The sequence below is a fragment of the Pieris napi genome, chromosome 20 (assembly GCF_905475465.1).
Source record: "Pieris napi chromosome 20, ilPieNapi1.2, whole genome shotgun sequence".
NCBI lineage: Eukaryota > Metazoa > Arthropoda > Insecta > Lepidoptera > Pieridae > Pieris > Pieris napi.
In genome coordinates this window covers 10656334-10671412 of record NC_062253.1, presented here as the reverse complement: position 1 = coordinate 10671412, position 15079 = coordinate 10656334, and the positions used below count along the sequence as shown (strand labels likewise).

General features: G+C 33.1%; 4 protein-coding genes across 5 annotated transcripts; 2 read left to right on the top strand and 2 right to left on the bottom strand.

The window, feature by feature from the left end:
• The first annotated feature begins 179 nt into the window (after positions 1–179).
• On the top strand, positions 180–3533 carry LOC125059777 (ribonucleoside-diphosphate reductase subunit M2). The gene is made up of 6 exons (XM_047664331.1): positions 180–371; positions 447–668; positions 842–1077; positions 1224–1452; positions 2702–2920; positions 3100–3533. The coding sequence occupies exons 1-6, from the start codon at positions 306–308 to the stop codon at positions 3250–3252; spliced, it is 1125 nt and encodes a 374-aa protein (XP_047520287.1). The 5' UTR covers positions 180–305; the 3' UTR covers positions 3253–3533.
• Positions 3534–5104: 1571 nt separating this feature from the next.
• On the bottom strand, positions 5105–11125 carry LOC125059775 (dolichyl-diphosphooligosaccharide--protein glycosyltransferase subunit 2). Of its 2 annotated transcripts, none has more exons than XM_047664327.1 (10): positions 10958–11125; positions 10351–10529; positions 9657–9925; positions 9397–9558; positions 9105–9252; positions 8497–8933; positions 7864–8011; positions 7077–7224; positions 6188–6415; positions 5105–5287 (listed from the first exon to the last, which is right to left on the bottom strand). In XM_047664327.1, the coding sequence occupies exons 1-10, from the start codon at positions 10968–10970 to the stop codon at positions 5148–5150; spliced, it is 1872 nt and encodes a 623-aa protein (XP_047520283.1). In that variant the 5' UTR covers positions 10971–11125; the 3' UTR covers positions 5105–5147. The 2 variants fall into 2 exon arrangements, with proteins under 2 accessions (XP_047520283.1, XP_047520284.1); XM_047664328.1 differs by having other exon boundaries at positions 10351–10526.
• Positions 11126–11289: 164 nt separating this feature from the next.
• On the top strand, positions 11290–11885 carry LOC125059780 (ATP synthase subunit g, mitochondrial). Its single transcript, XM_047664336.1, has 2 exons — positions 11290–11451; positions 11571–11885. The coding sequence occupies exons 1-2, from the start codon at positions 11412–11414 to the stop codon at positions 11828–11830; spliced, it is 300 nt and encodes a 99-aa protein (XP_047520292.1). The 5' UTR covers positions 11290–11411; the 3' UTR covers positions 11831–11885.
• Positions 11886–11962: 77 nt separating this feature from the next.
• LOC125059778 (28S ribosomal protein S29, mitochondrial) lies at positions 11963–14418 on the bottom strand. Its single transcript, XM_047664332.1, has 8 exons — positions 14206–14418; positions 13911–14124; positions 13570–13662; positions 13341–13486; positions 13048–13208; positions 12530–12671; positions 12329–12421; positions 11963–12188 (listed from the first exon to the last, which is right to left on the bottom strand). The coding sequence occupies exons 1-8, from the start codon at positions 14281–14283 to the stop codon at positions 12000–12002; spliced, it is 1116 nt and encodes a 371-aa protein (XP_047520288.1). The 5' UTR covers positions 14284–14418; the 3' UTR covers positions 11963–11999.
• Positions 14419–15079: the final 661 nt, after the last annotated feature.

The following is a 15079-nucleotide window of genomic DNA, read 5'->3' as shown; positions in this document are numbered from 1 at the left end:
CTTCATATATTTCATTGACATAAAACATTTAAAGGTAAACTTTATTAATATTCATAATTTTGTGTCTAAAACCTTCAAGAATTTTTCTAATAGTATACAATCCTTACTTTTATTACTATTTAATTTTTATCTTTTTGTTTATTCTTGAACGATTACTATTTCCCTCCAAAATTGACATTACATTTGTTATTTTATTCCGGTCCGGTAGTCGAACTCGTGAATACCGTCTTGCGTTTGGTTATTTCGCACATATTTTTTCCCTGAATAACACGCTAGCATATATATAGTGAATTCATAATTAATCTATGAACATGGCTCATTTAAACGAGAAAGAAAATCTTAACGACGGACTAAATAACGTGCACATTAGGGTAAGTAAAGTTTAGCAAACACAAAGTTTTGTAACGTAGGACATGGCTTTTTATTAATAAAGTTGTTTTGTTTAGTCTCCTGTGAAAAATGTGCTATCTGCTCGTAACAACAATGTTGTTGAGACAATGGATGTTGAAAAGACGGACAAGGTAGAATTTGACCCTCAACTGGAACCGCTATTACGCGAAAATCCTCGCCGTTTTGTTATGTTTCCTATTCAATATCCGGATATCTGGCAAATGTATAAAAAAGCAGAAGCTTCTTTCTGGACAGTTGAAGAAGTGGACTTATCGAAGGTATTGTTTTGCATTGTTGTGCAATATTTACTTATTTTATTAATAATTTAGGTCACAAGCGGATATTGGTTACTTTGGTCTAAGTTTAAAAGTAAATTTCTATTTGAATAAATTAAGTATGTCATGTTGTACTTTGTTTTCTTTTCTGCTAAACAACTCTATTTTGTTACTAGGATATGTCTGATTGGGACAGTCTAAAGGACTGTGAGAGACACTTCATCAAGCATGTATTGGCATTCTTTGCTGCATCAGATGGCATAGTCAATGAAAATCTTGTTGAAAGGTTCTCCCAAGAGGTACAAGTGACAGAAGCCAGATGTTTCTATGGTTTCCAGATTGCAATGGAAAATGTACATTCAGAAATGTATTCTCTACTTATTGATACATACATTAGGGACCCTAAGGAGAGGTAAGTTTGCTTTCGCATTATGTTACATATATGCTGCTAAGTTTTATTATATCTTAAATTTTCATCATTTAAGCTATTTGACACAACTAAGAAATGAAAGTTTTATATTGTCAAAATGAAATTTACTACACTTTTTATGTTTTTAGGGACTTCTTATTCAATGCTGTAGAGACTCTTCCGTGTGTAAAGAAGAAGGCAGACTGGGCTCTCCAGTGGATAGCCAGCAAATCTGCCACATTTGGTGAAAGGATTGTTGCATTTGCTGCTGTTGAGGGAATTTTCTTCTCTGGAAGTTTTGCTTCAATCTTTTGGCTGAAGAAGAGAGGACTAATGCCGGGCCTAACCTTCAGCAACGAAATGATTTCAAGGGATGAGGTTTGTATTTTATAGATAGGATCTCACATACATTTCTAAAGTGAACCACTTCACACACAAAAGCCTGTTAGAACTCTTGATCCCTTTTTTTTATTATGTTTAATTCAGTTGTGGTTTGATATAAATGGTTCAGTATGTTCAATATTTATATATTCATACATTTTAGGATTTCTATTTGTCTGTATTTTTAGTGAACAAATTATAAATTTTGCTGATTCTTATCTGATGCTTGACCTAAATATTTTATTAATTTACACTATTGAAAAGTCATTGAACTTATGTTTACTGTACCATTTTTTATAGCTGCAAAAACTTCAACCTTATCAGTCATTTAAATGAAAATTATTCCATTGGATATTTTATCGCCTTTTATCATTCATGTACAATTGCGTTCTCCCCTAGCTTTAACATAATAAAATTTCCGTTTTTTAACACCTGCTATTTAACTGTAACATCTGGTCTCCAGACTTTATTACTTTGAACCTTACAAGTTTATAGGATGGATTACCTTGTTTTCATTACATGTTTATTATTTTAGCTAGTGTTGCAGCTCTAAGTGATGCTTACGACTTTATCAAAAGAGTTTGATTGCTATGATTTAAATGTAGAAAAAATATCGTATCGTAAAATACTTATTTTTTCACGTTTTTTAATGCTCTTTCCTCCCATGTAATTTTAATTTAGGTGTAGTCAGCAGTGTATTTGTCATTTCTATTATTAATATTAGGAAATAGGTTTTCCTCATTTGTGATAACAGATAATGCTATCAAAACGTGGCTTATCGCATGTGCTTCTATTATTGTGCGCATTATATTGCGTATATAGCGTAACAAGCTATGTTCTTTATTAACCTTAGTTTCCGATTGATGACGAAATGCAAATTTATGTCTAGTTATATTAAACCATTAAGAATGAAACTACTTAAATACATTTTAATATGTTATTTTTCGAAAAAAAGATAAAAATGTCGCAATACTATTGTTACTTTATATATCTCTTCATCATATTCAATATTTTAGTAATCTAGTATATATAACTCTATCACAATTTTTTTTATCCTTTTTAACGGGTAAAAACGCAATTTATTTAGTCAAGTATGTTACTGTAACACAGTCGAGCTCAGGTTTCACAAGGATCTAATAATTAATATTAGCCATTAGGTATATAATAAGTCTCGGTTTCAGCTAATATTGTTACACACAATGTTCTCAATAAATATTTATTTCAATTACTTTTTATAACATTACAGGGCCTCCACACTGACTTTGCATGCCTAATGTTCAAGCACTTGGTACAAAAACCTCCTGCATCTCAAGTACTGAAGATAATTCGTGATGCAGTGGTCATTGAACAGGAGTTCCTCACTGACGCATTACCAGTAAGACTTTTGGGCATGAACTGTGACCTCATGTCTGAATATATTGAGTTTGTCGCTGACCGGCTTCTTGTGGACCTTATTGGAGAGAAGGTAATTTGCATAATCTTTCCATTACCTTAATTTGCATAATATTTTCTGCCTTGCTTTTTTATTTCATTAGTTTTATTATAAACCTATATCTGCTTGATGAGTTTGCAATAGAATTGCCTTTATATTATGAACTAAGACTTCCTAGCCTAAGCCTTTTATTAATACAATAATTTTTACAGCACTACCACACTAAGAATCCATTTGACTTCATGAATTTGATCTCTCTTGAAGGAAAAACGAACTTCTTTGAAAAGAAAGTCGGAGAGTACCAAAAATGGGGGGTCATGTCAAACCCTAACGATAATGTGTTCACATTGGATGCCGAGTTCTGATTGTAGACAATTTATAGACTAATTCCAGTATTAAGAGATCGAATAATTGACCAAATTACCAGTCCATCTGGTATTTAATTAATAAGCTAGGCTAATATTAGTTTTGTAAGAGTAATTATGTATAATTTATTATTTAAGTAAGCATAATGGAATTGATTCTCAAACCGTATTTTGAAGTGAATCTTGTGAGCGTTATTTTGTATGTTTGCAGAGTTTTATTAACTAGAATAATTGTTGTGATATATACTACTTAAGATTTTTTATAAAGATTATACAATAAATTTATTTGTCTTATTTTCCTATTCCTGTGATAAGTGGGTTGGTTGGTCTCTCTAGACGTTACGACGTCACTATAAAATCTACGGACTAAAAATATTTTTTATTCATTTATAAGTGCTAAAACAACGTGCATACACGTAACATGGAAGGTAGGGAACATAACATACAAGAAAACATGGAAGGTAGGGAAAAATTAAACAAGCAACCACAATATAGAAACTTAAACTTCATCAAGCCCATGCTGTTGTGGAAAAAGTATGAGTTTAATAAAACTATAAATTTTATTGTATACTAGCTGGCCTGGCGAACATTGTACCGCCTAACAATCGATTCTTTACTTTTCTAAATACTTATTCTGCTACTCGGGACACCGGTCTAGCTAGTAAGATAAAAAAAAAGAAAGTTGATAAGACAACAAATACATTGTCAAAAAATAAAAATTTACCTTCCCGAAACCCCTCCACTAACATTTGAACTTTATGATATGGTATTAAAGTTCAAATTGACTTATTACGAATATTTTGTATGGGAATATAGAAAAGTTGCTTTTAGACTTTTTCACTCATTTTTTTAATTTTTTCTCTCCGTAAGAACCATCCTCGTACTTCAAGGAATATTATAAAAAAAGAATCAGACAAATCGGTCAAGCCGTTATGTCGTGACAACGGAAAACGGGTTTCATTTTTATATATATAGATGACGCGTTCAAATACTTAGTTGAATATGTCTCCGAAATTATGTACCTACATGTGCTGTTTCCCATACATGGGGAAAGATACCCAATGATAAAGATTTATTGTAAACAAATATTTTAATTAGCGGCAGTGACAACATCGTAACACGATTTTGTTAAGTGTGAAGGAATTCCATCTGTGCCGGTCCCTTATTAGGACTTAACGATTTTAGAATTTTACTTTTTCCGTGTCATGTACTTCTATTCAGACAATTGGCCGATTCATAAGAAAAGTTCATATTAGGCTGAGAAAATGTATTGGAATCATATACAGTCGAAAAATAATCCGCAAACATATTACAAATAGGAGCACCCTCAATAGCCACTTTATGGTTAAACCTAACACAGAGAGGAGCATTTAGTTTCATTTTTAATGTAATTTCAAAATAATTTACAATTTCCAGAATTTAAGTTTAATTCAATATTAGCAATATATTTCGCAAAACATTCTTTTATAAGTTTTTTTACCATTTGCGAAACAGGGAGAAGTTACCATAGTCAAGAAGAAGGAATTCAGGAAGTCAGACAATGTGCTCTGACTTTGCCTTAGCGATTTCCCGTTTGAAGGCCATGGAGGCTGAGTTGTATGCTTATTTAAGTTCGCCGATAGTCGCATCACAGGGTTTCGGCGCTTCTACCCTGGCTTTAAAGCTTTCGACGCAAGGCCGCCTTGCAAGAGCGCTTAAACCAAGATTTGCCACCGCAGAGAATGGAATAATAAATTCCATAGGTGCAGGACCACCTCAACGACAGAGTCAGTAACAGGACCTGGAGTACCCGAAATACTATACATAATTAAATAAACAAATAGTTAGGAGTAGCATAAATAAAAGAAAGAAATAAGAATATTAATTTATTTAATTGCTACAATAGTCTAGAGCACCTAGCGCTTCTTGTCTTGCGCCAGGCGGCGCAGAAGGCTGTGACCCGAGAGGAATGTGACAACCGCAAGAGGCGCCAAATAACGCAGCGTCGCGAACATCGAAAGCTGCAGCCAGAATAAGCCGTACAGCGCCAGGGAACCTGTGGATTACGATTTGTTAAACATTAATGGTCTTTGGGAATGTATTATTATTATTATTTTCAAAAGACAATTCACACCAACTGACCTAGTCCCATGCTAAGCTGGTGAAGCTTGTGTTATGGGTACTAGGCAACGGATATAAATACATATTATAGATAGATAGACATATAAATACATATTTAAACACCCAAGACCTAAGCACAACACCAAATGCTCATCACATCGATGTTCGCCTCAGCCGGGGATCGAACCCGGGACCCATGGATTCGCAGTCAGAGGTACTAACCACTAGACCAATGAGTCGTCATTATATTATATCTTAACTAATTAAGAAATCGCGGAACAAATTTGTCTTCGCATACATGATTATATACATGGAGTAGGGGGTCAATTGTTTCCACAGCTTCATTTAAAAGGCACAGCACACTTATCACTCTTACCCACTTAAGAAGACGAGCAACGATATACATAAACGTGTCCGTCCCTCTTTAAGGGACAGTTAATAGTGAGCAGTGTTGGCCAAGTGGCTTCAGCGAGCGACTCTCATCCCTGAGGTCGTAGGTTCGATCCCCAGCTATGCACCCATAGACTTTCTTTCTAAGTGCGCATTTAACATTTGCTCGAATAATGAAGGAAAACATCGTGAGGAAACCGACATGTCTTAGACCCAAAAAGACGACGGTGTGTGTCAGGCACATGAGGCTGATGACCTACTTGCTTATTAGATTTAAAAATGATGAAAACATATTCAGAAATCTGAGGCCAAGACCTAAAGAGGTTGTAGCGCCACTGATTTTCTTTTAATAAGAGACGTCAGTATTTTTTCAGTTATCCGATCAAGTAATATTCACAATATATGATATATGACCGAGGTCATATAAAAAATTGTTCAACGATACCTCCGAGCGCAAGATGGAAGACGAGCGCAGCCGGTGTGAAAGGCAGGTTTCCGAAGTTAATTCCAATCCTTGCCCAAAGCAGGAGCAAGAGAAGCAGGGGGGCGGCACATGCGGCCGCGAACACATCCGAGACCAGTCTTGGGGGACGCGCGTCCGGCTCACGGAACTTGTGAGAAATCTCAGGCAATGGTCCTCTGTTCACTGAATTGGCCCGGGATTTATCTTCACCTACAAATATCATATCTCAAATGTTTACTGCTATAAGAACAATTAGATACAATCCAATCTACTAATACTTTAAAAACAAATGAGCATTTTTGAAGTGAAACTTCTTTAGGCGCATGAGGTTAAAATTTTTACGGATGAAACGCAATAATAATATTAGCGTCACGAAGATGTGCAGCGTTTTTGTCGAAGAAATGGAAGAGAGCGATTGAGAGAGATTTAAAAAATTAATATTATATGAGATATATTATATAAGAGAATTTATGAAATATATACATGCAAAATAATTTATTGAAATCTCAAATGATGAATTGTAAATTAAAATGCCACGTATTTTTAATATCGAAGAACAAATAAAAAAAAAATAATAATTTGTATTAATTTTCGACACTTAATATTTTAATGACAATTAAATTCCTAACATATTATCCTTTTTTCTCCCTCTAAGTCTCGGAAATCTAAAGTTTAAGATTTGTATAAATATAAACAAGAGTTAAAAATTAGTTTGCTTAAGAAGTTTCACTTATACCAAAATGTTAATGTATCATTGTATATCACAGTGAATGAAACTCTTGCCCCAGTAGAAGTCAATTGACATAATTTTAGTACATAAATCATGTTTGGAGAAATATATATGTTATACAATAGAAATATTTGCAATTACCAATAGCTACAGCATCCTTTCCAAAGTTAAATGCGATCTCCCCGAGGTCCCAGAGCAACGGGTTGGAGACAGCACTATCACCGAGGTAGACGCTTAAGGAGTAACGACCAGATTTCTGCTGTACCAACTTTCCAACAGCTGCTACATTCTTAAAACAACAATATTTATTTTATCAGATAAATCCATATTGTAACCAAATAACACAAAACCGTTATTTCTTCCTTTTATTCAAAGTAGCATACCTTTATTTACAAAGATACAATAAAATATTAACATGGGTTTTAAATAAGAATATATGTCAAGATGAGAATAAACCCATACAAAATAGCGGTATAACATGTTTCAGTCTAAATGACAACAAAGGGTGTATCCCTAACTTAAATAAATAAACATAAATCAATGGCGCTACAACCTCTTTAGGTCTTGGCCTCAGATTTCTGAATCTGTTTCATGATCATTTTTAAATTTAATAGGCAAGAAGGTGATCAGCCTCCAGTGCCTGACACACGCCGTCGACTTTTAGGGTCTAAGACATGTCGGTTTCCTCACGATGTTTTCCTTCAACGTTCGAGCAAATGTTAAAATGCGCACATAGAAAGAAAGTCCATTGGTGCACAGCCAGGGATCGAACCTACGACCTCAGGTATGAGAGTCGCACGCTAAAGCCACTAGGTCAACACTCACCCTAACTTAGCAGGTTTAAAAATAATACAGATATAGAAACACAGACTTAATTAAAAATACTTGAAATGAACAGATACAATTACTTAATTTAACTGTCACTTACCAAGTCAACCTTATAAGCCTTAGTATTGTCGGGTTCTGCAACAAAGATTGCCTCATCATCTCCACTGGATGGAGCTACTCGCACAAATGCCTGCTGAACTAACACTGGCTTGCCCCATTTGTCTTTTACACTGAACTTCAATGATACCCTGTGTTAAAATTGTTCATCAAATATGTATAAAAATATATGAATGGTAAATTAAACTTTTTAAAGCATAATAGGGTGAATATATGTATAATTTTTTTATTTAACTTATTATTTCAAATGCTTTACAGCTCAGTTATAGTCAATATGTTATCACATTAACCAAAGACAAATTATAAATTGCATAACTCATATTCAGCATCCACTCATTTTTAATTAATTTCAGGTTCCAAAATTCTTTCTACCTTCTTAAACTATCAAATGAAGGTCAGCCATTTTACTGGTAATTTTTTTTAAATATACAAGTCCAAACTGAAAATGTTATCTTTTAAGTAAATTATAACGAAACATATATCCAAACACATTCAACTTTTTTCAAGTATAAAAGTAATGCAGTATTGAAACTATCACAGTACTTTAGGTAAACACAGAATAAACAATATAGATTAAGAGTATGATAAAAAATAAAAAGAAGCAATTGAGACTTACTTCTGTAAATGATCAGCCTGCAGCACATCAGTAAGTTTATTGGGGAAGGCAAGAGTGGTCACCTTGGGGCTGGTTGTTCCATCGACATCTCCAATACCAAGTTCCAAATTACCCAATTGTATTTCACCCAACACCGCAACATTAAAGTTAGCCGATTTGGTTCCCGCAGCCAAGGAGATTTTGTACATGCCATATTGTGTCTTAATCTTATTCAGATTGAGGATGTAAGTTGTTTGATCATTTTGTTTTTGAGTTAAAGGTTGTTTGGAAAGCACAACTACATCATCGGCCAGCCTGGTGCCAGATTGTGCAACAACTTCCTCTGGTTTAAGGGATGGAATTGCTCTGCCAATAATGTCAGTGACAGAGAACTCTATGGTGTCTAATTCCGAGGTGATGTACTTCCTGTCCTTGAATGCTACACTGATTGGGGTTGGCTGAAATATAACAAACTACTATTAGACATTAAAACTTATGATATGCAGAAACACAAGTATCTAACAACTACTGATTTATATGTAGGTTTATATGTTATGAGGAAAATAAGATAGATATATTTTCAGAGAGTCATCAGTGCCAAATTGTCAATGTAAATTGGTTAGATCTACCTGATCATCAGCAATTGCTACAGCAGCTTCTAGTAATAGGGCAGCCCCACGGGGAGTGTTCACAGAACGCCTAGACACCAAGTATGTGGCAAACTTGTAGCGCTGGTCTAAAGTCAGTGGGGCTGGCTTCTTAAGGCTTTTGTATGATCTGTAAAATTTAAAAGTTAGCATTAACAGAACAAAGCTGGGAAATTAATATTACTTCTAGAAGCAGCGAAATGGACAATATACAAAACTGCTAACAATATTCATGTCATTTTAAAAACCGTAAAGTAAATTAATTAAGTCTTACCTGAGAATAGTTGTTAAAAGGAAGGAGGTAACGGGAAGGCCACCTTCAAAGTGAAGAGATTTGGAGTCACTCTCGTCAGCTGATAGCAGGACCCCTTCAGAGTGCTGTGCTGTCCAAGCTTCACATCCCATATGCTCACATAAAGCAAACACATATCCATAACTGCAATAAATGGTTTTAGGTTGAATATTGCCCATTATGTTTCTACAAAATTTGTATTTATGCAACTTATATAAATGATAAATTTCATAGGAGCTTACTTAGCTGGTGTGTCATCTTTCTTCAATAATTGAATTAGATTTTTAAGGGCCTCTTCTTTTTCAAATGTTTGACCTTTTCCAATTGCCTTAAGAGAATACACTGCATGGTACATCTCTATAAGTGAAGCATCTTTTTTGTCTAGTGCCCTCACTGGGGCACTTAATACATCAGGTTTTAAGAAATTCTGGCACCCAGAAAGGGCAGCAGCATTTGTAAGGTAGAATATTTGTTCAATGTTATTTAAATCATAGTTTGCTGATTTAATGACCTGTAACACAATGCTTATTTAGGATTGTAAAAAATAATGTCAAATGTGTGTAATGGTATCTTCTTTAATTTTTGTGGAGTCGGCCTAATGTTTTAAGCCTATATGACATGATCAAAGTTTCCTAAAGTGGAAATTGTATCATGACAACCAAAATCAAAGTACACTTATACTTAACATCCAATCTGAAGATAAAGGAATCACAATCAAATTATGTAATTTTTTTTGATGTTCATGAGCAAAAACAGTGATAAGAACTAATAGGATGGGCCAAGTGAACAGCTATTAAGTTAAGCTAGTTTAAACTTTAATATTATTGTACACTTAAAGGAAGCTTAGTTATATACATCAATTCAATTTATTAGACTCTCATTTATAGCAGCTTCATATTAAATAAATTAAACAAGAGTTTTCACATCTAATAATACCTGGCAAATATCAGGAATTTTGGCGTTAATTTGCTTCAGTCCTTTGACTGAATAGTAAATTGAGCTCAAATCTTTACTTCCAAGACCTTCTTGTAATATGCCTTGTAGTCTATTAACATCTATTGTCCCTTGAAGTATTGCAGAACACGCTGCCACTGTGCTAATGAAAGCCAAAGCTACTGAAAATATATAAACTTTTATTTCATAAAAAGCAACATGATTATATTGGTGCCGTAGAACCTTTAGGTGCAAACCAGATTTCTTATCTTCGCGTTTTGAATCGGGTCAATAATTGGGATGTAAAAGCTAGTCCTGTTTTATCTCCTAACTTAAAAAGATTAAGTTAACTTTTATAATAACCTCAGAAACTACACCAACAAATAAACACCGCCGGTAGCATGACGTGTCCCGAAACAGTTACAATTAATCATAAGCATAGGTATATTTGGTGTGTAATGGTTGAAGTTATTGAACTATTTCAACAATCATAAATTATTAGTAACACTTGAGTACTTTGTCGTTGTTATATTTTAATATTTTGTACGTAAACCAAGTTTTCGAGAACAGCTACACAGCATTTCACTTCCTAAAATTGGATAATATTTACCTTTGAAAATCATTTTGCAGTATTAAAATACGTTACTAAAACAGTATTAATTCTTATTTATTACTTAATCATCTAAATTTATTTAATTTTTACAAATTTCAGCCGGCATAAAAATAATTCCGTTTCTCTTGAGTAGTCGATCAGAGAACCGCAATAGCTGTCACTTATTGAATATAGACAAGCTGTTGTCGTTTACGTCTGACATAAAAAGACGACGTAGCAAATTGGCTATGGAATGGAACTTTCAATATCTAGAGAGCAGTTTGATGTTTCTATGGAATCACCATTCACCACAGAAAATAATACTCTATTGTCAATACATCTTGACAATTGACTGACAAAACCAAGACATTTCAAAATTCGAGTTCAATATTCCGAAATCAAAAAGGGCTCGTTTCACGGTTTTCCGTACTGTGCAGATTTAGTGTTCACTTGTTTTAATTAATTATTGGAAATGGCTGGAGCTGTAGCTAAAATACCGTCGTTAATTAACAGTATGTATTTGTATATCTCATATCAAAACACTTAAGACATACGTTATGTAATAACGCAGGTTATATCTTGATTCTTCTCTTATTCAGGGATAATTTTAAATTTATCTTATTTTTTACAGCGGCCCTCTCTGAAGCTAGACCTAAATTTGCAATTTTTATGAAATACGCTAAGGTTGAGCTTGCACCTCCTAAGCTAAACGAGATCCCTCAAATAAAAGCTGGTATTAGTAAGTTGTTGTCCAGTTTTAAGTCTGGTGCATGGAAGCAGCAAACAGTTAAACAGGCTACTCTTAACACCCTTGTTGGAGCTGAAGTGCTTTTCTGGTTCTATGTTGGAGAATGTATTGGAAAGCGTCACATTGTCGGATACAAAGTCTAATTTATTCTAACTTATGCACTGTAGATATTATGTTCAATTAAATTGCTGAAAAATCCATAATTGTATTATTACTTTGTGTATGAACATTTAAGAATAAATTAAATGTTTATTTAAAAAAATAAAAAACATGTACTATTTACAACTATTTAATACCTAACATAAATATAATTTATAATGGTGCACACTGTTCCATAAACTTGAATGGATTACAAGCACTAGTAAGCTTAAGTTCTGTCTCCATGTCCTGTGGTCCTCTTAGCCAAAGCCTGTCCCTGTAGTAACTTGCACAAGTGAGAAATTCTCTATCAGTGTAACGGTCAACTTTTATCGGAACAAAAGGATCTAAGTGATCAAAGCCCTGAAAAATAAGTTGATACTATGTTATGCCTCATACTCTACTAATAATTAAGTAAAATTAATTTATATTCATTTAATACATTTGTGTAACCTATGAAATACTATTTTACACATATATTATATATTAAACCAATTACAAACCTTTCTAAATAACAAATGTTGCGGCAGATAATTCTTAGTGTCATCATCAGGATTTGCGATTGAATCTGTACTAAGCACCATCACAGCATTTGTCTAAAAAATTTGTTATCTTAAACCAAACCAATAATAACATATATTTTAAAGAACAAACTCTTAAAATTTTGATTTTTAGAGTAGGTTTAAGGTAAAATTAAACATTACCCAGTTGTTTTTGGTAAGTTCCAAAATAGACGTAGTCAACGTGACCTCTTCTGGTGCAACCTTTTTCTTTGTGGGAGTTTTTAGACGAGTCAGAGGATTAAAGAATCCATTGTACCCATCCACGGCAACAAAGGTCTTACACCTAAAAAAATAATCTATCAATTTTAAGCACTATACAACATTACAATATTATTATAGTTTGCAGTTATCAAATTTTAAAGAAAACCGAAGAGTCCTTCAACTTAATTTTTTGCATATTTAAAACTCAATTATCACTTAACCAATTTTAATAAACTAATTGGCCTACATAATCCTACACTACTATTGTTAGCATAATTTCAGTATACATTGCACCATTCAATTAGGAAATTTATGGCCAACTAAAAATTGTGTCATGAAACCCTTTAATACAATTTATTTTTATGAATAAATGTATAATTGAATGGACTATAAAATATAGATTGAATTTAAGGCTAAAAATCTTCATTAAAGTTTATTATTATAAGCAACTATCATACTTTTTACAATTTGAGAGGAGTTTAACTTCATTTACAATGGCATCAACCACATCACAAGCATATTTTACTCTTGCAATGCCCAGTTCAACAAGTTCATGTAATGGTGCACCAGCTTCCGTTTTCTCTCTTTTACTCCAAACATATTCCTTTGATACAATGAACTGTAAAGTCAAATTTTCTGTTATTATGAAACAAAGCAATAATAAAAAAATGAATTTTGAAAATAGAACTGTTTACCAAATGTATGTAAACAAACTACTAAAAATAAGATTGTCTATTGCTGAATTACTCACTTCTGGTGACTTTAACAAGTGTTGATTTTGAGTTTTAAAATGCAACAACCAAGCAGCTGCATCAAGTGGTAGGTCTACAAGCCCTTCACGAGTCAGTGAATTTGCCATTTCCTTATGGCGTAAAACCCTTCGCAACCAGTCCGATACTGAAATTTATTTATTTATTATTTATTTTATTTAGTATTATACAATTTCAAATATTATGTTATAATGCTATAATATGTCTTACCCCAAGGAACATGAACAATCAAGTATCCCTCTTCAAAAGCATAGTGCAATAAATGAGCAATAGTCATAGATTTGCCTGTTCCATCCTCACCATCTATTTTGTAAAATAGTCAAGGAAAGTAAGTAAAAAAACACTAAGTAATACTTCAGCTTTTTCTTTTTAAAACCTGCATCTCAATGCACTACTTACTCAAGACATAGTTTTCTAAAAGGAATTATTGACTCACTATTCTTAGTCAAATGAAAACATTCTACCTGAACTCTGAAGATTGATTTCAGAATAAGCATACACACTACAAAAACGTATCTATTAATATATAAAAAAATATTTTAAAAGGATACATAAAACATATCTGATGGCAGGTTTATTTAAATCTGAGGCTTTTATGCAGTTGATTATATCCAATGCAGGTTGTCGCACCATTATAGCAGTTTCAGCAAAGGTTTTTGACTGCTTTGTATAAGACTTAGGAAGTCCACCATGACCATAAAGTTGTTTACACAAATCTTTGTTTACTGTATAGAATAAACCGAATTGATTATCAGTCTGTTGAGTCTGAAATAAGACAAAACTAAAAATAACAATCAACGTAAATTGGTATAAATAATACGTTTATTTGATAAATGAAATACTCACGGGGGAAGATTCAGTTGTTCTGAAAGTTACAGCCTGACTATAGCGACGACATGCATACCGTAAGTTACGGGATAGCATTATGGTATTTAACTTATTTTTAATTATTAACTTCGTTCTGAAGAAATACAAAAAAGTAAATAAATTTAATATTATTTTCCTCAATTTGAGGTTATAAATTAGAAATGGCACAGACTATAATCTTACTGTGTTGAGTGTTAGTTGTTGGTCTGACGTTATATTTTTGACATTGATACTTGATAGTGCTAATGCAAAAAAGGCATTGTTAAAAAAAAGGGTGCGTGTACTTATATACGCGCGTAAGAAGTTATACGTCTTCTTTGGCATTATTAAAAATAGTTTTTGATTGCATGCAAATAATTAATTACAATTAAATAATCAAAGACTGGAAAAAGAGTCATTATAGTCAATAAAGTTCAGTTTACATTTGAAAAATTAAATAAATAAATATTTATTATTATTCTCTTACATTAAGTGTAACATAAATTCTATTATTATTCGAATGTTGTTTTTAAATAATGTCCAATGCCGTAGCATATTCCGTGGGCAACTTCATTCTGTTAATTTTGTGTCACGGTACGCGCGCATCGTAAAATTTCACTCTCATCAATTTTTCATAACGCGCCTGAAGAAGTATAACTTCAAAAATGTCTGCGCCCTACTTTAAGACTAAATTTATGAACGTATCAAAGTCATAGTTAGTACTTTTGCCGATGAGTAGGGATGCCTACAAACTCAAATTTAATGACGTGGAATAAGTGATACATGTATCTTATGTTCCATAATAAACATTTTTTTTTTTTTTTTTACTAAGTTTGCACTGAAGCTTACCCAGTTTTCAGATTGCAGATCTTCA

Coding starts and splice junctions, on each gene's coding strand:
- LOC125059780 (XM_047664336.1), top strand. CDS start 11,412: ATGGCTGGAGCTGTAGCTAAAATACCGTCGTTAATTAACA. Junction 11,452..11,570: donor AATACCGTCGTTAATTAACA/GTATGTATTTGT, acceptor TATTTTTTACAG/CGGCCCTCTCTGAAGCTAGA.
- LOC125059775 (XM_047664327.1), bottom strand. Junction 9,253..9,396: donor CTTTTAACAACTATTCTCAG/GTAAGACTTAAT, acceptor TAAATTTTACAG/ATCATACAAAAGCCTTAAGA. Junction 7,225..7,863: donor AGGCTTATAAGGTTGACTTG/GTAAGTGACAGT, acceptor TGTTGTTTTAAG/AATGTAGCAGCTGTTGGAAA.
- LOC125059778 (XM_047664332.1), bottom strand. CDS start 14,283: ATGCTATCCCGTAACTTACGGTATGCATGTCGTCGCTATAGTCAGGCT. Junction 13,487..13,569: donor GATTGTTCATGTTCCTTGGG/GTAAGACATATT, acceptor AATAAATTTCAG/TATCGGACTGGTTGCGAAGG. Junction 12,189..12,328: donor AACATTTGTTATTTAGAAAG/GTTTGTAATTGG, acceptor CTTATTTTTCAG/GGCTTTGATCACTTAGATCC.
- LOC125059777 (XM_047664331.1), top strand. CDS start 306: ATGAACATGGCTCATTTAAACGAGAAAGAAAATCTTAACGACGGACTA. Junction 1,078..1,223: donor ATTAGGGACCCTAAGGAGAG/GTAAGTTTGCTT, acceptor TTATGTTTTTAG/GGACTTCTTATTCAATGCTG. Junction 2,921..3,099: donor TGGACCTTATTGGAGAGAAG/GTAATTTGCATA, acceptor TAATTTTTACAG/CACTACCACACTAAGAATCC.